Source organism: Vicia villosa, linkage group LG7, assembly GCF_029867415.1.
Source record: "Vicia villosa cultivar HV-30 ecotype Madison, WI linkage group LG7, Vvil1.0, whole genome shotgun sequence".
NCBI classification, from domain to species: domain Eukaryota; kingdom Viridiplantae; phylum Streptophyta; class Magnoliopsida; order Fabales; family Fabaceae; genus Vicia; species Vicia villosa.
The window spans coordinates 69,886,342-69,908,653 of record NC_081186.1 but is presented as its reverse complement, the minus strand read 5'-3'; the positions used below and the strand labels follow the sequence as shown (position 1 = coordinate 69,908,653).

The 22,312-nt window shown below is 31.7% G+C and overlaps 2 protein-coding genes across 2 annotated transcripts; both read right to left on the bottom strand.

Moving 5' to 3' along the window:
• Positions 1 to 4,532: 4,532 nt before the first annotated feature.
• LOC131617385 (laccase-4-like) lies at positions 4,533 to 7,501 on the bottom strand. The gene is made up of 6 exons (XM_058888683.1): positions 7,338 to 7,501; positions 7,045 to 7,196; positions 6,700 to 6,944; positions 6,466 to 6,594; positions 5,289 to 6,212; positions 4,533 to 4,972 (listed from the first exon to the last, which is right to left on the bottom strand). The coding sequence occupies exons 1-6, from the start codon at positions 7,431 to 7,433 to the stop codon at positions 4,842 to 4,844; spliced, it is 1,677 nt and encodes a 558-aa protein (XP_058744666.1). The 5' UTR covers positions 7,434 to 7,501; the 3' UTR covers positions 4,533 to 4,841.
• Positions 7,502 to 18,857: 11,356 nt separating this feature from the next.
• LOC131619285 (polygalacturonase-like) lies at positions 18,858 to 21,128 on the bottom strand. Its single transcript, XM_058890399.1, has 4 exons — positions 21,003 to 21,128; positions 20,436 to 20,747; positions 19,826 to 20,344; positions 18,858 to 19,082 (listed from the first exon to the last, which is right to left on the bottom strand). The coding sequence occupies exons 1-4, from the start codon at positions 21,126 to 21,128 to the stop codon at positions 18,858 to 18,860; spliced, it is 1,182 nt and encodes a 393-aa protein (XP_058746382.1).
• Positions 21,129 to 22,312: the final 1,184 nt, after the last annotated feature.

The window sequence follows — 22,312 nt, the reverse complement described above, 5'->3', positions numbered from 1 at the left end:
CATAACAAGATCAAGTTGTGTGATTTAAGGTCAAGGCATAGTGGATGCCAGGAAGTTATTTCAGAGCACTTTAATGAGTTTTGTAAAAAAAGCCAATGGATAAAAATGAACGTGATATTTAAGTTGTCATTGAGTTTTTGGGTTATGGCCGGTGCCAAAGCAGCTTACCTTGTTGGTAGGTGTTCATTTACATAAATTAGACTTGGAAACACTTATGGAGGTTTGGACTATGTGTCATACCCCAAAATTTACCCGATTGCTTTACGTCTGATTAAAATTAATTCCTTAAGGATATACCAAAAAAAATAGGAGCCATGGGGTTTAACATCTCTATTGTTAAACCCATTCTCTTATAAATTGGTTAGAATTAAAATAGAGGTGTGGTTAGTAGATACTGGGGCCCCAAACATTTGGCCCGCATATTTTATTTTGGTTTTTTAATTCTCACAACCTATTTTAAATATAAACGGTTATTATTATTGACTAAGGGGTGCATACAAAAGAAAAGGGGTGTGATTGAAATTCACTAGGCTGAATCTTGAAATGTTTGGCCCATCTATTTTATCTTAGGTTTTTTTTTTTCTTCAATTTTTACAATTTATTTAATCATAAATTAAATATTTCTAACCTATTTTGGTCATTTTGGATTAAGCATTATTTATATTTTATTTAGATAATTATTATTATTTTATTATTACTAATTTATAAAATATCAAATTGGGTTTTTGGATATGGGTTATTTCCTCTTATAGATTTTAACCTAATTCTCTAACTTTATACAAAGGAGTCTTGGCAACCCTGAAAAGGGAACTTTCTTTCACTTTCACCTATTTTTTTCACAAAATTCACACACACCCAAAAACTACGCTTTTCACACAACTACGTTTCTACGTTTTTTTCTCTTCTCCCTTTGAGGGTTTGTCTTAGGGTTTGTCTTGAACATCCCTAATCCGCCATTGTCGATCAACTGACAATAGCCGACAAACCCTTTCCCCCTTCAAACGCAATTTTCAAACCACTCAAATTTCAAATCATTCAAACTCAATCACAAACTCAAACATTTTTGGCCGATGATTACTTATGAGGCCTCCCAAAAAAAAAAAGGGTTTTTGGCCATTGTTGTCTCGATCTGACAATGGCCGGCCTCCCATAAAAAAGGGGTTTATGGCCATTGTTGTCTCCATCTGACAATGGCCTAATTTTATTTTCACTATACATGGCTTTTGGCCTTTGGTCATTGTTGTCTCGATCTGACAATGACTCTGTCCCTTGGGTTTACCCTTTTGGCCAATGATTAAACCTTTTGGTATGAGGCCGCCCTTTTATTAAAAGGGGTATTTTCTATTGTCAATATATTTTTTGCAAACCTTTGGTTTTTTTTCCATTTTGGCCAATGATTTCGATGAGGCTCTCTTTTTTTAAAAACACCTTGTTTTGGCCAATGATGATGCATTGAGGCCTATTAATTTTATTACAATTTTATTTATATGCCTTTTGGTATTCGACTATTGTTGTCTCGATCGACAATGGTTTTATCAAAAATGAGATTTACCCTTTTGGGAAAAGGCTAACCTTTTTTAAACCTATTAGCGAACAATTGTCAAACCTTTTTTTATAAAACCTAAACCTAAAGATTAAATGGGTCCCCTTGAGTACAAGGTAGGCAAAGGGTGCCTAACACCTTCCTTTGCCTAATTTACCTACTTACCTAAATCTCTCTTTTTTAAGGGTTTCTCACTTGCCCAAATAAAGTGGGTGGCGACTCTCGTTTGAACGTAATTTTTTAAGCAGGTTGCTACACTATGAAGATTATAACCGACTCTATTTTGAAGGTCATTAAAATTTGACCTATTGTACAAATTAAGCTAATTCAGCTTGATGGTAAAGTTGTGGATTATGTCTTCAATGATTATACAAGAGTTAGAAATGGTTATTAGTTATTTTGAGTAAAACTTGGAGGATCGAAGTTCATCAGTCACATATGTATTACTTTTAATGAGTCCCGACAGGGAATGAAGAGTAAAGACACGGGAATGCAACCTTTTGAAACTATACTTTTAATGAGTCCCGACAGGGAATGAAGAGTAAAGACACGGGAATGCAACCTTTAGAAACTATGACGGAGAAAACTCAGTTTGAGATCGAGGTTCCTACTCTAGATACTAGTATTAGTGAGAGAATATTACAAAGGCATCTAATTATCCTTTGACTCGTGATAAGATAATTAATGAGGGAGATTGTACCAAAGGAACGGTTATGCAAGCCTTTGGTGTCATGCTTTCAATGTGGCTGAAGGGTTGCAAAACAAAGAAACAAGGACCTTTATAGAGGCATTTGAAAGTAGGTGGAGTCAAAGATGGTTGAAGAACCATACTTATGGGCTAATTAGACTACTAAAGTAGAAAAAGGTGGTTGGAGCAACTGGATGCAAGTGGCGAGATCAAAGTTCATGCAAGACTTGAACTAGATAAAAATTGTTCAATCTATGTTGAATTGATAGAGAGCAGTAAGGTGGTTGATGGTTAAATTGGCATTATCAGGGTTTCAAGTTAAGGTAAAGATTTTGAAGTATGCCTTAAAAGTGATGAAGAGAAAGAAAATATATTTCAAGATTATAGAAACCAAAAATTCGTAAAAGCAGTCAAGAAGTCGACAATAAGCGTCAAAACCGCAAGTAGGCCGTCTGGCGATGGTGGTCGGCAACAGCGGGAGATGGCCGCCAGAAATCTACAGCAACGGTAGCTAGGCGGCAGTTCGGGCCAGTCTCGCATGATTCGTGTTTTTGTTCATCCTTCCCAGTTTTCTCAATTCGTGTGTTTGGAACTTTTTCGTTTCGATTCGTGGATTAGTTAGTTAATGGGTTAAGTTTTGGACTTGTTATAAATGCGTTGGGTTTCAATAGTTATAAATATTTATCTATTGCGTTCTTCTTATCAAAATCTTTAGAACTTTATAGCTAGAGAGAGAGAGAGAGAGAGAGAGAGAGAGAGAGGAGAGAGAGAGAGAGAGAGAGAGAGAGAGAGAGAGAGAGAGAGAGAGAGAGAGAGAGAGGAGAGAGAGAGAGAGAGAGAGAGAGAGAGAGAGAGAGAGAGAGAGAGAGAGAGAGAGAGAGAGAGAGAGAGAGAGAGAGAGAGAGAGAGAGAGAGAGAAGAACTTGGAAATTCTAGTGGTTATCTTAGAGAGGCAATGGTAAATTTCTAAAATTTTGTTCTTGAAAATTGGGAAACCCTTCAAAAAATCTAAAGGGGATTGAAAAATATTTCTAAATACTCTCCGATTGTATGATTCATATATAGAGAGTTAAAGAGATTGAGAAACACGTGAATATAATATAGAGTTTGTTCTTGGAAATTTGAGTGACTATTTTCTTATAATTTATTTGCAATCTATGGTAACAATTCTTGGAAGTATAGTGGATCGAATACCAGCTATCTCTCTTAAATTAGACCGTTTGATGAATTGGATAAATAAATTATTGTATTTATTGTCTTTATTTTTTTTGCGGATTTAAATATATATTGTTATTTTTCTTGATGATTTTTTATTTTGATTGTTATTTTTTTCCACATACATCAAACTTCTTGATATTTCAATTTCATAATAACAATAAATAGTAATGAAAAATACTTCTAACTGCACAAAGCTAAATGTTGAGTCTGTTAGGATTCATTAAATTTGTTTTTTTTACGGGGTTAAATTTGTATATTGTAGATCAAATAATTGATTTATTAAATAGAAGATTCAATAGTACTTTGGAATTGAAGTTATGCTGTAAGAAATTATCTAAAACACGATGTTGATAATTGTCTTTCTAAATCATTTATAGCTTATGCAAATTGCAATAATACCAATTATTATTCTTCGAATAGTAAATGTTAGTATTATATGAGTTTGATTTACGACGGAAACAATGTTAATCTAGTGTCATGACCTCTCGGCACAAGTTTTAGATTATTAGGATCTCATTATTGGTGAAACCAGAGTGGGAAAAGAAAAAATATGTTAGTATTATATTGGCAGTGTGGATCGAACTCTCGACTTTTTTATTATTTAGGCAATACTATTGATTATTGATATTATTATTGCATTTGATGAATTGTTCTCATCAACCTCAAGTAAAATCAGAATAGCTATAGTGTATTATTTGTATTAGTCGTAAAAATTCTAACGATTTTATCTTTAAATCACAAAGTCGTGATGGTTTTCACGAAGAAATAAAAGACAATACTTTGTAGCTGCAGTGATGTGAACTTGAAGTTGACCAAATCATTAGTACCCGGAAGGAAGGATCGGGCCTACATGCTCGCACTCCGCCCCTTAGCTTCAATTGGGGGAAACTGTTTCAGGTTGGCTAAAATAGTCTCACATTGTTTGGGAGACTAAGCGTAATTTATATACAATACTCATAGACTTCAACTCAACGAAACACATTTTTTAAAGGACAAAATCGTTAAGATTTTCAGATCCAAAGCAGACAATACTTCGTAAACGCATTGGTGCGAACTTGAAATTGACTAGATAAAGAGTTTAAATGAAAATAAAATCACATTTGCTTTGCATAATCTTTTGTATTTTGCTTAGCACTATTGTATAATTACATGAAACCAAAATTATTCTTTAAGAGAAAAAATTTGAAAGAAAAAAAGAGAAAGTGAGGACAATACATCAAATGAGAAAGAAAAAAAGAGAAAGTGAGGACATGTTAGTTGGTTTTATTTTCCAAGAAAATCTTTGCTGTAGTTAGCTTTGATTGTTTATTCGTTTGGAATATGTAGAGTTTTCCTTGTATGTATTTTCTCCTCTTTCTCTTTAAGCAAAGATTGTAAACTTGTACTAATTTTTCAACACTTGGGAAAGTCACTTGGAGGTGGAAGTAAAGATTCATTTGGTCCTTTACCATTGTCAACAACAAATGCCATCTTCAATCCCCATGTTGTGTGAATTTCTAAATGGCAATGCATAAACCACACCCCTAACAAAATCAACACCACATATCAATATATCATGTAAGATAAAATTATGATATAGAGATACTTGAATCTTTAATACTAATAACCAACTTCAATTATTATTCTTTTTATAAATTTTACAGCCTTCTAACATTTATGTTAAATACGTTAATGCAATACAGTTGATAATTAACTGTATAGAGACATCTGATTGTAGAGACGCAAATTTGAATTCGCGACATCTTGAAATAGTGATATTATGATAATTAGATTACCAAACTAACACAATTAAAATTTTGTAGCCTTACTTTCCAAAAAAAACTAAATTGACAACTTTACCTGGATTATCAGCCCTGAATCTGATAGCAGTCCATCCACCGGCTGGAACACCAACTGTATTTCTCTCAACAGGATCAACCAAATTAAACTTTTTAGCATCTTTTCTAGCCTTAAAATTCCCTTGTCCTCTACCAACAACAAAGAAATTGAATCCATGCAGATGAATAGGATGATTCTCAGGAGTTATCATCCCAGTATCTTGCAAAACCAACTGAACAGTTGAGTTATAAGCGAGTCTATAAACCCGAGTCCCTCTATTAGTACTAAGATTTGTTGGCTGTTTTTTCCCTGTAAAATCATACACTATTTCCGGTTTCTCCGGAAAATCATCACTGAAAACACCACTCATGTTAAAAAAATGTGCTTGAAGAAGAGAAATTTTAGGCATAACAAATGTAACATTGTTTATAGCTGCAACAACTCTACTGCCATTCACACATGTAGCACAAGGGTTAACACCAAGACTAACAGTGAAAATCAATGAATGATCGATTTTTGTAGGGACTCTAGCAGGGTATTTTGGGGAGTTCAGACTTTTTAGTGAGTCAAGGAAATTTTCAGCAATTTTTGTTGAGTTTCTTGGAGGGAGTGAAGTGAGTTTTGTGACGGTTGAACCGAGGGTATTTGGGTAATTTAATGTGGCTGTGGCGGTTACGTTGTCGATGGTAATTGGTGCATCCATGAATGTTGAAGCTGCTACCATGTATTTGCCAGATTGATGATTGGTCTTGAGAAGTACATTTGTTGTTTGGCCTGGTGTTATTACTATTGTGTCTGTTTTGAATGGTTTTGTGTATGCTGCATCAACTTCAACAACTGTTAATCTGTGTCCGGCGATTTTGAAGAATAGATCTTCATTTAGTGCTGCATTTACTATTCGTAGCAAATAGGTTTTTTCTGGTTCAACTTCAAGTTTGAATCCTCCTGCATAATTGAAAAAAGTTGATAAACATAATTTCGTGTTAGTATTTTTTGACAAATTAATAACATCTTATTCATATTTTATTTCTTGTATTTTGTTTTTTTACAAATCCAAACAACAATTACTGAATCTCAGTAGATCGTAGCAGTAAGGTCAGTTTGGGATTTACAATACCATGTCGTGTATTTAAGTGGTCTGCAAATCATTTTAGCCACTGCTCAATAAGAATCGCGACACCAATTTCATAGATTTTACCTTGTGAAGCACAATGTTGAACATGCCCTGGGTGACCATTGATTGTGTGAGCATCAGAGACATTAGGTGCCAAACCAGATTTCAAAGCTTCGTTTATTATAGCCTCAGTATCTGATTTCCACCATTCACCTAAACCAAATAAAAAAAAAATTAAAAATAGTAAAATTTATGGAATATGATTCTTAAACTATTTCAAGAAGATTATTTAGTGACAAAAAAAATAGAAAAACTGACTCAATATTATAACTTGTTCCATGTGTGGTCTAGGAAAAGGGTAAGGTACTCCAAGCTTAGGCAAAATGACAATAGCACCATGCACAGTGGCTCTAAGCCAGAGTATATGTGCATGCCACCAAAGAGTTCCTCTTTGTCCTGTGAGGGTAAAATTGTACATATACACCTGGCCCGGTTGAATCGGGCATTGGGTTATGTAAGCCGGCCCATCGGCCCAACCTGTTCTCAACTGTCTGATTCCATGCCTATTCAATATCAGTTCATCATAATTAAAAAATAATAATTAGTGCATATATAAAAATTGAATATCAGAAATTGCATGATTATGAATTGTAACAAACTCACCAATGGATGCTAACATTGTATTTGACATGGTTAACTACTTTTACAAAAACAGTGTCATCTTCTCTAGCGTAAATTGTCGGGCCGGGGAATTTCCCATTTACAGTTACAATGGGTTTGGTTGAACACATTCTTGTCGCATTCTTCATCACAACCTAAATTATTAACATTAACATTATTCATTCAGAAAACAAAACCAAAATGTCCTTAGAATTCTTGTATGCATGCGTTCTAACTTAACCGAGTTAATAAACTTGATTAATAACACAGGAAATGTAATTAATTAACGCGCTTACGTTGAATTTATAGTGGCGAACCATGGCTTCTACTGAAAGGGGAAGCATGCAATATGCAGCTAGTAGGAATATGATTGTAGACGATATCGCGGTCATGGTTACTTCTTTGAATTGTCTTGGCTAGCTTGCTTGCACAGAAATATGCACAGAAGCTACCTAGCAAATTGGTGAAACTCAATATGCAAATTGAGGAGGATGGAACAATCTTATATAGTATGGTGCTCTTTGTTGTTAAGTCCTTTTAACAAGTTGGTTGAATAAAATAAACTTAAAATAAACGTGATTTTAAATTAAATAGTATTCATGATAAAGTTTCAATTGTAGTCACAATGCAATTTTAGCAATATAAAAAATCATTACATAGTATATCTGAAATTGCATTTGTGAAACTATGTTGAATTAAATGTATTTATTAAACGACAGCTTAATTTTAGATGACAATATTTATTTATTAATCAATAATTATTTTGTAAAAATAAAAAATTTATTTATTTATTTAAAAATCGTAAAAAATTAGTTGATGTTATATTTGATCCCTTGTATCATATTATAAATGTTACTATACATACTTTTATATAAAGTTTAACATAATGTCTTGATATTATTTTATTTTATAGTTAATTTTTAGCTTTTTATTAGTTATTATTAAAATATAGAAATCAAATTATTTTTAAAGTCGGTGAAAATCCTTCAAAAATTTTTATGAAAGTTCCCAAAATCAAATTAAAGAAAGAAAATTAAAAATATTTTTCTAATTTCATTTCATTAGATATGAGTTTCATATTTTTTACCTTTAAATTCTTACACTAATTTACTAGTAATTTCATTCAAAATTAAGATTAATAGTCTACACCAAAAAACCAAAAGAAGCTGCCAAAAGTTCTATGATTTTTCTTGTGGGTCACATAAAGTAGTTATCTCCATCAACCAAGACACTTTTAGAAGCTAAGATATTTGAATATGCCTTTTTTAATGTCACAATTTGTTTTTTTTTTTTTTTTTTTTTTCTGTTGGTCTTGGTGACCACATCAACAGATATTGGGTTTGGTCTAACTATTTTTTGTAAAGTACAACGATTCTCATCTAACATATTTACCAATTATTCAATGGATTGGATACACAGTAATCCACTTATTTAAAGTCAAAGAGATGACATATACACCACAACAAATTCATGAACAAACTCTAAACTTAAAGTTTGTCATTGGAATTTTTGTTATTGGTCTTTTGATTGGTTGTTAACAAACTTCTCCATCACAACGTTGTTCTACAATTTGAAAATTAATGTTGTGTTGGCATATAATTTGCATTCAAGTCAATTCATTACAACTATGAAATATTGTTCGATTTTGTCTTTTAAAAAAGACGTGTCGTGAAAATAAAAAAATGAGTATTATACATAAATTATGCTTAACTCCGATTCTCAAATAATGTAACAATATTTTAGAAAGTTTATAACAATTTGTAATTTGATTTTTTAGAATTCAATACAATTTATTATAGTAACAAGTATAATATAAGACAGAAAAAAACAGAGGTTTCTAAGATATTCATGTCAAATTACTTGACCATGACCTTAACATATATAAAAGGATTACTTAAAAAAATGGCACAAACAATTTATTTTAGTGCCAATTCAAACCATTAGGCACACTTTCCAAACTACTTTTAATTTAAATAACCTAGGGTAACTATAACTAATGTCATTTTAACTAATAATTTTTTTAATTTAAAAATAATTTTTGTTTAAATAGAGAAAAGAAACAAAGATGCTTAGAGTAAGATAAAAACAGAAGCAGTTTTAAGGTAGGAGTAGGACTAAAACTAGACACATATTTACTAATAAGTGCATTTATGAGAATATATTTTGTTGGTGATTTTAGTGTCATCAATGTATTTTGGTAATAATGTGATTTACTGTAGGCCGATGCAATTATGCGTTAAGCTTGAAACGAATTAGGGTAGTGCGGAGTGCACGCTCGTAGAGCCAAACGTGCAATTGAATACGAATAATAGAAACGGGGTTCCAAGGGGTGGAGCCCCTGGCGGGATGCGGGGCAGCACCCTTTCCCAACTGACATAACCGTTTTACCGAACAGGTGCGTCGTTTCCCAACCAACATAATTGTTTTTACCGAACAGGTGTGTCATTTCGGTTTCTATTGTTGATCTCCTATATAAGGAGTCATTTGGCCTCGGTTTCGAATACGAAAAAAGATACTTCCTCTATATTCTGATCTGTTCTCCATTGTCAGAAACAGATTGTTCTTCGAGAATTATCCCCGCAAAGATTTCGTGAACCCAAACAAGAATAGGGTCGAAATACTTTGTTCGGAAAGTGAACAAACACGATTCTTGAAGATATCCGGGATTATCATACCAATATCTAACATATTTTCCTATAAAGATGATTTGCGCTTAGAATATTAAGTTTTTATTTTCTTTGTTGCATGCAATTATAGGTGTAGTGAGGTGATTCATATATGTATAAGTATGACTCAGAGTCATGTTTTGGTATTTTTCTTATTCACACATGTATATTTTTATTTCTCTCAAATACTAATTGAGCATTGAAGTGTTAATCCGACATACACTTCTCTTTAATTGCTAGAGAATTCAACCACCGTACCAAAAACTTTTTCATGATGGATATCTTTAACCTCTCATCCATTCTCTATTTCAATAGAGAATACTGACGCCGCTTGTGGGAATCATCTCCAAATAGTATAACAACCTAAAAGATATTTGAAAAAATTTATGTAAGCCCTCCAAAATTCTTCTAAACCCTCTTTCAATACAATTTTTGAGTACCTTTATTTTATGAGGTTTTTGGTGTTATAAATAAAATCAAACCCTCCAAAACCCTCCTATCCAAAATCTTTTTATTCTTTTCACCAAATTCTTCCTATTTTACAAAGTTCTCTCTTCCTCTTCAAACTCCCAAACATAGCATTTGAAAGCTTAGTTAAATAAAAACATTTTGTAATGTCCCTCAAAGGAGTTACCATCCGTGACCTAGTTCTAAACTTTGAAAGACAATTTCATCTATCCCGAAGCCAAGAGACTGGTGAAATGCAAACCTTTGTAATGACCCTAAAAAAATCTATCATGACCTAGTTCAAAACTTTGGAAGAAAACTCCATTTTGCTCTTGAAGAAAATTATGTGATGAATTTACTTCTCAATTTACAACAATAGGACATCAACCAAAGATAATAGATATATAAAAATAAAAATAAAAATTGACATAAAAAACTTGAAGTAAAAATATAGTTATGTGAAAAATAATATACACACCAAAATCAAACTCAATAACTTAATAAATCCAATAATGAAATTCATATCAATTAAAGATAAATTCTTTTCTAATAACCTTTCTAATAACCTGCCAGTAACACAAATTATTGTTATATATAATCATTATTTCATATACAAAATCATTTAAGTATCAATCTTAATATCAAACAAGAACAAAATAATAAGTCATTAACCTTTAGCAAACTCACTAAATCAAATCATAAATGTTAAATGGAAAGTAAAAATGTAACAATAAAATTGAATAACAATAACAATTGTAAATAAATAAAGGTAATAAATTCAATAATAATAAAAATGGAATTAAATAACAAGAATTAATCCCATAATAATAAATGAGATTAGTTATGAGAGTGAAGAGTTTGAGGTGGAATAATGGATGAGAGTTAAATTTTTAAGATTATGAAAATTTCATATTTTAAGTCGAGACACGAGAGAAGGTGTTGTTTCAATTTTGGATTTTTTCACTCCTTGCAAAATATGTTAAAACAGCAATCTGTTGATTCAAACAAACTCATTGATCCACCGGTTTGATTGCTGAATCGGTCGAGTCATATCAGTTTTTATCGAATCAATTGCATATTCGATCTTTTGATATTTTTAACGTGTCGTACCCTCTAATTCACGATTTGAACCGTCCTATAACGCCCTAAACTGCTTTTGAGATTATTGACTGACCCCACAAATCAACACAGGTCTTTTCAATATGATTTGTCCCCACTCACACATTTTCTAGGAAGTTTCTCAGAAAGCGTGTGAGTGAGGACAAATGAAGCTAAAAAGACTCGTGTTGATTTGTGGGGTCAGTCGATAATCATGAAAGTATTCTGGGGCATTACAGGTCCGACCAACCGAGTTGGTCCAAGTTTTAAAACAGCTTACATTGAGTTAAAAAATAAATATTAAATACTTTACAAGTGACCGTACTTAACTTTAATATTGTAAGGTTTTCACTTAAGATTAATTGTGCAATTTATTTTTTAAGATTGTTCAAAATTCAAAATCTACTAATGATTCAAGACATAATTAGATGATAAGATAAATGTGATAAAAAGACAGAGTAAAGATTTAAGTGAAAAGAAATATGTTTGAATTATAGATATACTTAAGACATTGCAATTTAATTTTAAAACGTGAAATTAGTGTAAAGAATTTCAATATTTTATTTTAATATTTCCTTTTTTTTTAAGAATGTTTGTTCTTCATTGTTTCGTGGATAAAAAACATTTCACATGCAAACTACTTACACTCTATGTAACCATTCATGAAGGTTAACAATAAAATCCTAGATAAAACCCTCTATTTTATATCGAATTTGTAGTTTAAAAAGGAAGTGAGTACGACAATTGAATGAATCTCTAGCGGTTGGACAATGATTTTGGTACCTAAAGTGTCATTTCCAATAATTATCATTGATATTAAATTGAATTAGCCCATCAATTTCAATTATTTACAATTTAACAATATATTATTAGATATTTTTGTATAGTAAATTATAAATGATTGTTAAAAATTTATGATTTAATTTTGTAATATGCATCTGCAATTATAATTCAAAATAATATTTTAAACACAATTTGAGGCATTTATTTGTCCATTTAAAAATTATAAGTTAAATTTAAAATAATCATTTCATAACTTTTTAATATTATATGAGATTTAATATTTGAAGTTAAAATTTTGGAACATATAACCGCTTTTATAATTAAAAATTATATTTTAAAAAGGATATTATTGTTTTTAAATATTGATAGGCAAAAAATATAGATAAAAATAATAATAATTAGTATATGAAAAATATGATAAGTTATATTTTTATAATTGTCTCTACATAATCGATTATCTTTTTTTTAGCATTTAAGTAGTGATAATGTTATCACTTATATTAAAAGACTAAAAATTATTTTCATTTTTATAGCAATTAATTTAGGTCTTATATTTTCTGTATCTAATTATTTTAAAAAATAATTAAAATTATTTTTTAGGAATTAAATAAGCTCTCATAGTTTTTTAATCAAATTATTTGAAATTTGATTAATTTAATTTGTATGTATTAAATAAAATGAAATTTTAATAGTTTGAGTTTTTATGTATGTTAAATATATTAATTATACATATATGTAATTTATAATAATATGTGTATGGATGTAATAGGGATGTACAATTTGTAAAAGTATGTAATTTTAAAAATGAGTTTAGAGAGGTGTCACAAAAGACAATAAAATTATATGACACAAATGAATTAAAAAAGTTAACATATCATTCTAGAATCAGTCCCTTCAAGTTTAATATATCATGTAGATTAAACTCTATCTTGCATATTTAAAATGAGCTAATATTTTCAACGAGAGCACTTATGAGTCATAGGGCACTCATGAGTGATGAGGAAAATAGTGGAGATGGTGGGTGACATGTAAGTTAGTCCAACAAAAAATTATTGGTGAACAAAGGTTTTCAGTAATTGCTGGCAGTGAGATACTGTTTCATCAAAACAAGTTTATTCTTCCTATAAAGTGTACAAACTAAGCCAAAAATTTGAATAGATGTAAGATGGTAGCAGTTCATCTTATTAGTGCACATTTTTCTAACCCCTGCCGCCATTTTTCTAACCCCTGCCGCCATCTTTGTCGTTCAGAGGTTGTAGAGAAAATAGACCAATTTTAAAGGAATTTGACTTCAAACAGATTGGAGAGGAGGATAATGCATTCTTAGTTGCTGAGTTTTCGGATGAAGAAATAAGGAAATCAGTCTGGGACTGTGATAGCTCGAAAAGTCCCGGACCGGACGGAATAAACTTTGAATTTATCAAAGAGTTTTGGGATGTGCTTAAGGGAGATTTCATTAGATTCGTCTCAGAATTTCATACAAACGGAAGATTGGTTAAGGGATCCAATAGTTCCTTTATCACCTTGATTCCTAAAGTGGAGAATCCAGTGATGTTGAAAGAGTTTCGGCCGATATCATTAATCGGGTGCATGTACAAGGTGTTAGCTAAGCTTCTTGCAAACAGGCTGAAGAAAGTAGTGCACAAGGTAATTTCAAAATCACAATTTGCATTTTTGGAGGGGCGTCAAATTGGAGATGGTATCCTTATAGCAAATGAGTTGGTAGACGATGCCAAGAGGAGGAAACGAGAGGCTGTCTTGTTCAAAGTAGACTTCGAAAAGGCATATGATTCAGTGGACTGGACATTCCTTGATTATATGATGGAGAGGACTGGTTTCAGTACAAAGTGGAGAAAATGGATCAACGAATGTCTAAGAACTTCAGCTATTTCAGTGCTAGTGAACGGAAGCCCTACCAAAGAGTTTTATATGGGGAGAGGATTGAGGCAAGGGGATCCGTTATCTCCGTTCTTATTTCTGCTAACAGCTGAGGGATTTAATTTAATGATGGATAAGAGCGTGCAAAGGAATCTTTTTGAGGAGTACGAGTTCGGTAATGGTGAGGTGAAAGTGTCTCATATCCAATATGCAGACGACACTATCATAGTGGGTAAGAGAAGCTGGACTAATGTTTGGGCAATTAAGGCAATCCTTCATTTGTTCGAACTAGTGTCGGGACTGAAAGTAAACTTCCATAAGAGTTCTCTAATCGGTGTGAATATTCATCAAGAATGGCTGGAGGAGGCGGCGTTGGTATTAAATTGTAAGGTGGGAGGAGTTCCGTTCAAGTATCTTGGGATTAGTGTTGGAGGAAATCATCGTAGGGAGGGAGTTTGGCAACCGGTGATACAAACAGTGAGACGCAGATTGTCTTTTTGGAACAATTCTCATCTTTCAATTGGAGGTCGTATTATCCTCTTAAAGTCGGTCTTGTTTGCGTTACCTGTCTACTATCTTTCTTTCTTCAAGGCTCCGTCTGGTATAATTTCAAAACTGGAATCTTTATTTAAGAATTTTCTGTGGGGCGGGGGAGTAGAGAAAAGGAAAGTGAGTTGGGTTCAGTGGGATAGGGTCTGTAGGGAGAAGGAGAAAGGAGGTTTGGGAATAAAAAACTTGAAAGCGTTTAATTTAGCCTTAGTAGGTAAGTGGAAGTGGAGGCTTCTAATAGAAAAGGACACATTATGGGCTAGAGTGTTAGAGTGTAAGTATGGGCAGAGAGGATCTATAGGAGAAAAGAATGATAAATTCAAATCATTATGGTGGAGGGATCTATTATCCCTGGATAAGGAGGAAGGCGGATTTGGAGGTGGATGGTTCGAAAGTAATTTAATTAGAGAAGTTGGCGACGGAAAGGATACTCTAATGTGGGAGGACCCCTGGTTGGAAGGGGGCAGTTTAAAGAAGAAATATCCTGAACTGTATAGTAAGGCTAGTGATAAAAAAGCCAAAGTAGGAGAGTTGAATAGGTCAGAAAATGGAGGGGGTTTAGTCTGGAATGGAAGTTGGGAACATAACCTAGATGAGGAAGAAGTAAGGAAGGTGGAGGAGATTAAGGCAATGATTCAAAGGTTTACTCTGAAGGAGAGTGTCAAGGATAGGTGGAACTGGTTTAGGAACGGTTATACGGTCAAAGAAGCATATGTGGTGATCACGGAAAGGGCACATAATATTAGGACAGAAGATAGGGAGCTGGCGGCAGCATGGAACAACTTAGTTCCTCTCAAAGTTTCGGTTTTGGTGTGGAGGATGTGGCTTAATAGAATCCCCTCTAGAGATAATTTGGTTAAAAGAGGCATCTTGGTTGAATCTCATAATTCATGCCCTTTCGGCTGCGGTAGAGAGGAAAGTGTGGTTCACATTTTCTTCGAATGTCCGTTAGCTTTAGCAGCATGGAGCGAGGTCCTAAGATGGCTCAATTTCACGTTCGTCTCTCATAATTCTGCAATGCAGAATTTTATTCAGTTTGCAGGTCTTAGCAATGGAGGCAGAATCCTAAAGGAGAGATTTGCAGTCATCTGGTTCGCGTGCGTATGGATCATCTGGAAGAGGAGAAATGAGAAGATTTTTGGTAAGCCAGGCAGAGTACAAATCAACTGCATTGAAGAAATTCAGGTGTTATCTTGGAGATGGTTAAAGGCAAATATCAAGGGATTTAATTACGGATTAAACCAGTGGATGTCATATCCAAAAGAATGCATAGGGTGGAGATGCGAATAGTCGATTTCGGTCGTCGACGTCTGGTATAGGGGGTGGGCCTGATGTATAGCAAGACACATAGCAATTATAGCAAGAACTGAAACTCTGAAATGTTGAGAAAAAAGAAGTGGTAGTCTGTTTTGTATAAGGATATGGACTGGTGCTTCGCATGTACGTAGGAAGCATGAAGCCGTTACTCCTTGCATCAGAGAGGTTGGCGAAGAGCGAGATCATCAAGACTGCACCGCTTGTGGTTCCCGTCTGGTGTAAACGGATCTGCTATCGCTCAAATGTCGTGGAATTGGAGGGTTTTATTTTGTCTGTGTTAGCAAAGGAAGAAGCAATTGGACATAGAATAATTCGCGTAAATTAGGGTCGGAGCGGGAATGCTGTATTTTACTATTTTCTGCGCTGCGTATAGTTCGGTTATACGGATAGGCGGTGGTAATGGTGCTGCAACAGTATAATTTTGGGCTGGCTGTTAACATATATCTGCAGGATTTGGTGGTGTGAAGATTTGATATGCTGTTGTTGGTGTTCATTCTTGGTCTGGTGTTAGAACCTTTAAAGTGACAGAATTAGGTGCTATTGGAAGAACAGGGCTAGTTTTATCTTTTACTTAGCATTTGTGTATTATGTTCTGGTGTATGTATCAAACAATTCTATTATGCAGGCATTACTTATGCCTGGCTTCTAATAAAATTTATTGGCTTTTCAAAAAAAAAAAAAATATGATTCAATCTATATGATTATTGTTCATTTTTAAAAAGTAAATAATTTCAAATTATGCATTTATTATCTAAAATTTTACATTTATATTTGATACTAAGTGTTATGACATTAAGACTCATTCATATGTTATTTCATGATTATCATTTAAAAGTTCTAAATTACTAAATATATTTTTTAATTATTTATACAAGGGTTAAATATGTTTTTTGTCCCTATAAACATCTCAATTTTGGCTTTTAGTCCCTATAAAAAATATATTGACTTTTAGTCCTTATAAAATTACTTTTGCATTCACTTTTGGTCCCTCTACAAAGACTAAAACTGAATGCAAAAGTAATTTTATAGGGATTAAAAGTCAATATTTTTTTTAAAGGGACTAAAATCTATTTTGAGTAATTTTATAAGGACTAAAAATATATTTAACCCTTTATACAATATTATAATTAAATTACCCGTGCGGGAGCACGGGTCTCTTACTAGTTATAAATTATAATAATGCAGAAAACCTTTCACTTGATAAATTATTGTGTTTTTTGCTATCATTTTTAATAGGCTTTGGTTCCATATCTTCATTATCTTCTTTTATTTATTTTTCCCTTCAAATATAGTAGCGTATTATATGAAAAAACTAATTGGATAATGTTTCAGTTTCATGGTAATTCATTCACGGTATAATATACTGAGATCTTCTACTATCTTATCATCTACTATCTACTCTACTATCTTATCATTATTAAAGAATTGATCAATCTCTCTATTATGTCCTTTGCTTAAATTTTTTTTACACAACAAAAAGGGTAAAATCGTAACTTACTAATTAAATCCCTTTTTATACTTTGTTGTCCACATATTACCAATAACGCCCTTTACATGTTACTCTCACATCTATCATGTAAGAAAATTGAATGGTTTGGAAAAGACCAAAATGCCCTACTTGCTCACTAACGTTCCACGTGGATAGCTTCCCCAGCCTTCCTTCTTTTAGGTTTTACCATTTATTTCTTTTTTTTTTTCTCTCACTGATTCTCTCTTTCTTCCCCTTTCACGATTATTCTCTCTCTCTCTCTCTCTCTCACCAATCCTCTTTCTTTTCTTCTCCCTTCTTCTAACTTTTCCCCTTCTTCCTGTTTTTATTCTTTCTACTTTCTTTTCTCTATTTCATAAGATCCATTTGATTTTTAATTTCACTTTTTTTTCTTTCTTCAGATTCTTCATGTTTAATCTCAGAGGTTCTAACTTCTTTCATCATCAACAACAACAAAGGATTTGTAGGTAAAATAGATAGAAGAAAGTTTAATTAGATCTATAAAAGGTAAAAAATACAAATTTTTTATGGTTTTTTCATTTTCAGCCGTTTCATTTTTAAACAATATTGCATTCATGTTTTAGCTTAATATTTTGTTTTTGGCTAACAATATTATTTACATGTTTTTCCATAATTTTAGACATGTTTTTATAACTAACACTCTTGATTTGTCTTTTCCTTGCATTTTTTTCGACAAAATAGATTTTGGTTTAAATTTTTTTTCCAGTTTTTGTTGTATGTTTTAGTGTTAGTTCCATGACAAAGATGTGATTTTTACTGGTTTTTGTAGTTAAGAACAAATAAGTTCATCTAAGCTCCACATAAGATTCAAACTTTCATCACCAATTCTTCCAACTTTCTTCCTCAAGATTTTTCAAAAAGGTGATGAAGATTCTAACATATCAAAGGCTTGATTGAGTGTTGAGATTTTTCTCTTCTAACTCTAGTTGACTATTCTTGCAACATTATTTTTGCTTCACGATAGTGACCATAGAAGAATTGGGATGATCATAATTAAGATGAACTTGCAGTTACCCTGCTCTCTCTTTCTCACATGTTTCTAAGTTCTCAAATCAGTAACTTCTATACATCAGAATGTCCTTCCTTTAAACATGAATTTTATTATTTAACCTTTTTGTCCATACTTTGATTTAAGGACTTAAGCTCTTGCCTTAATTAAATTGCATCTTAACTCGTCTTAAGGTACCAAGTGATATCATTGAGAAATGACCTAAATGTTCTTTGTTGTAAAATGACTATTTTACCTTTAACCTCCAAATTCCATTAATTTATGAAATATTTAGTCCTTTAATCCATGATTTAGGCTGAGATATTACATTATTTCAGTTCAGCTTTATTGTTAAAAGATAAATTTATTATTATTTTTAAGTTTAAATATTGTTAGAGTCAATTCAATTATGAGATGTGATGATTTATAATTGTTTCAAACTTTTAGAACTAAATTTTTTTAATCATAAAATTAAAAGTAAATTTGAGACATGGAGTGCAAAGTTCAAACAACATATTGAGTTTTAGAAAGAGAAATATGGACAAACAACAAAATTCAGTGATTATATTTAACAGTTACTCTATCTATTGTATTTACAAATGGGTGCTTTTCTTCGAATTTTGGGATTTACATTTAAACATTTAGCAGTTACTTTAGACCCATTGAAACTTAAATCTACGTCATTGAGTACCACATTTTTACATGGCACACCCTGACTACAAATCAAAGTCACTCCTTCTTGAGTTGCAGAAGTTCCTCTAATTTTTTTGAAGAGCACTTTCCTTATTTTTATTTTTGATGGACTCTACAACAATTCAAGTAAAATATTAATATTAAAAACAAAAATCAAAATTATCATTTGTGTGAAAAATAAAAATAAATATTACCCAATCAAAAATATTAAAATAAATATAATGACTATGACTATATGCACACAATATATTTCAAGATAGACTTGTATAAACATTATTTTCATTTGCATAAGTCTATTGTTCAATTAACAAAATCAAACAATAATAAAAATGGTTAAATATTTTATTTTTATTCTTAAAAATACTCCTCATTAAAGATTAAACATCGTTTGAATGTTTTATAAAAATACATGTGAGATATAGAAATTAAATTTGCTAGAGTCACAATTTTCATTCGTCAATGCAATCATCACATTAATTGTTAGATAAAAAGCTGGATAATCTACTAACTTATATATTCACTTTGTGAATGTTTAAATTGTGACTATAAAAATCTTAAGTATGACATTAGAATAAAAGTTAGTATTATTTAAACTTTAATAAAATGAATTTTGTATGGATTAAAAAAATATAACAATCTCATAAATTTAATTCATACGTTAAAATTAAATGTTTGGCGATTGACTTTTCATATATTTTATAGGCGAAAATTATCTATTTTTATATTCTTGTAAGATGATTTATTATTTTTATGAGCTATGCTAAATTGGAAAGAGGATAATATTTTAGTAATTAAATTAATAATTTTTTTAATTATTAAATTGCAAAGAAAAGTAATATTTAGTTGGAGAAATACCTTTTTTGAGCACTGGTTCCAAGGACAATACTCTTGATCAATAATAATCGGATTGCTAACATTAACCATAACAATATCTTCAAAATGCATATGAGATGCAATAGAAATAACTGAAGTACCAGGCCATGTTTTGATCCTCACACTATTATCTGTATTATTTAGCGTGCAATTTTTCACTGTGAGATCAACAACTGGTTCTTCATTATCATATTTTCCTAAGCTTCCAACACTAAAACCATGCCCTGGTCCACATGTCACATTTCGAATGACGATTTTTCTGCAACCATCGCCGAGAGAGATGCAATCGTCGCCGGTGCCAATGTTCGAGTTAATGATATTTATTTTAGTTGATCTTCCAATGTGAATTCCATCAGTATTTGGACTGTTTTCGGGCGCATTGACATTGAAGTTATTAAATGTAACATTGTTGCATCCAAAAACATTGGCATGAAAATATTTGCTGTCTTTTGAGATTATGTCTTTAATAAGTGAATTGTTGAGGAAAGAGAAACCAAAATTCTGCACACACAAAAAAGTACATCAAAATAAAACAATTTTTCACAAACGAAATTATGATGATTATTATTTTAGAAATGTGTAATTTTCTTACCATGGCAAACCTTATGCAATTGGTATTTTTTCCACAATCATTTTTCTTCCAAGCCATTTCACCTTGACCATCAAATGTTCCTTTACCCGATAAAGTAAGGAAATTAATATATTTAAATCTAACCCATTGATCTTGTCCATTGAGGTTGTAAGGATTTTTTGGTGATAGAATCATCCCATGAACTTGAACTTCAATTGGAGCATTGCAAGGTCCTTCAAGATCTATTTGTTGCAACTTGTACCAACCATTTGGAACCACTACTTTACTTGGAATTTTTGATGCACATGCCTCTTTCCAAGCACTCTTCAAAGCCTTAAAAACAAAACAAAACACAAAAGGTTATGGAAAACAAAACATATGATATATGCAATGTAATTATAACTCGTATTCGTCACATTTTTATAATAAAAAATTAAAAATTGTCATAAAAAATTGTGAAAGAATATTTGTTATCTATGGTGAGCCATAGGCAGCTATAACATTGTTAAACGAGGGATTTTCGGCCTTCATCCATATTCCACCATCGGTCATTGACAGTATTAGTTATAAATTATAGCATGTTCTTACATTGGTTATGTCTCCATTAGGTGCACCATATGTTCTTATATTGAAAATGTCTGGTTGAGATGTGACATATGAAGCTAATGACACTATCAACCAAGTTAATGTGATAATACTCAAGTGAATATTCATTTTCCCCTTTAATTCCCTTATTTCTAGGTCTTCTCCTACTTCCTTAGTTAAATAAATATGATGGAATTCAATTGAGTATATATAGAACAATTTATAAAGTAGTATCAAAATGTTTAAAACTAATAAAGCAAAATAAATGTGGTGGCAAAAGAGTTTAAAACAATTACAACAACAAAAATTTTGTGGCAAAACGTTGTAAGCCATAAATAGACAAAACATACGTTAATATTAGAGGGTTCGTTTGAGGAACAATTTAACCAGCGAGGCTTCAATGAATTTTATCACTCATAAAATGTGGAGTTTATAAATTGGAAAAACTTAAAGAAATGATTTGGCTGATCTTTGTTTTATATATTTTATTAAACTAAATCTTGGAAATAGATAAGACAAACACAGTTGAAAAATAAAGCTACTAACTAACTTTTTAACTAACTTGAGAACTGGTTTGCATGCTAACATACACCAACTGAGATAACTTGTTCAACAAGTCATCTCTCTCTCTCTCTCTCTCTCTCTCCATTTTAATTTCCTACAAATTGCATGATTAGGTTGTTTTATCGCTTTTTAGATACGTATGTTGTTAGGTTTTTGTCTTGATAGCGATTCATTGATTAAGTGTAGATCTTTTTATAATCGAAACTTTGAATAATCTTGTTGTTAATTAAGGTTGAAATTGTGATACTAGAATATATATTTATTGATTTTGAATATCTGCACGCCTTGTGTAAATGTGATATTTATACGACACATTGTTTTATTGTTCTTTTGGTTATAAATTTAATTCTATCTTTATCATATTGTATATTGATTAAGGTGTTCTGTATATGTATATCGTTCGATAAGTATAATCATTTTATACACATTTTGCTTCCGTTATGCAAATTATTATTCATTTTTTAAATTTGATAACACTAGTCCTCTATATTTGTCAACTACACGATCCCTCTTATCACACATAAATATTAAGCTTGTCATACTTAATATCTATTAAATGACGATATGAACCCATAATCCACTCTTCCAAAACCTATTTCATAACTTGGCACTAAACGGGTATTTAAATATCCATTTATTTTATCCGTAGATATCTATTAAACTACTTTCCTCGTATCCGTGATAGACTTTATCCGAGAATATGGATATTTTTGTCATCTCTAAACCTCACATTCTTTTCCTTTGTTTAA

Bases quoted from the DNA above. Each gene is read 5' to 3' on its own strand.
- LOC131617385 (XM_058888683.1), bottom strand. From the start codon at position 7,433: ATGACCGCGATATCGTCTACAATCATATTCCTACTAGCTGCATATTGC. The intron at 6,595-6,699 runs GTCAGTTTTTCT...TATTTGGTTTAG, and splicing joins GGAACAAGTTATAATATTGA to GTGAATGGTGGAAATCAGAT. The intron at 4,973-5,288 runs GTAAAGTTGTCA...TGATTTTGTTAG, and splicing joins ATTCAGGGCTGATAATCCAG to GGGTGTGGTTTATGCATTGC.
- LOC131619285 (XM_058890399.1), bottom strand. From the start codon at position 21,128: ATGAATATTCACTTGAGTATTATCACATTAACTTGGTTGATAGTGTCA. The intron at 20,748-21,002 runs GTAAGAACATGC...TTTGTTTTTAAG, and splicing joins CTAATGGAGACATAACCAAT to GCTTTGAAGAGTGCTTGGAA. The intron at 20,345-20,435 runs GTAAGAAAATTA...TTGTGTGTGCAG, and splicing joins ATTGCATAAGGTTTGCCATG to AATTTTGGTTTCTCTTTCCT.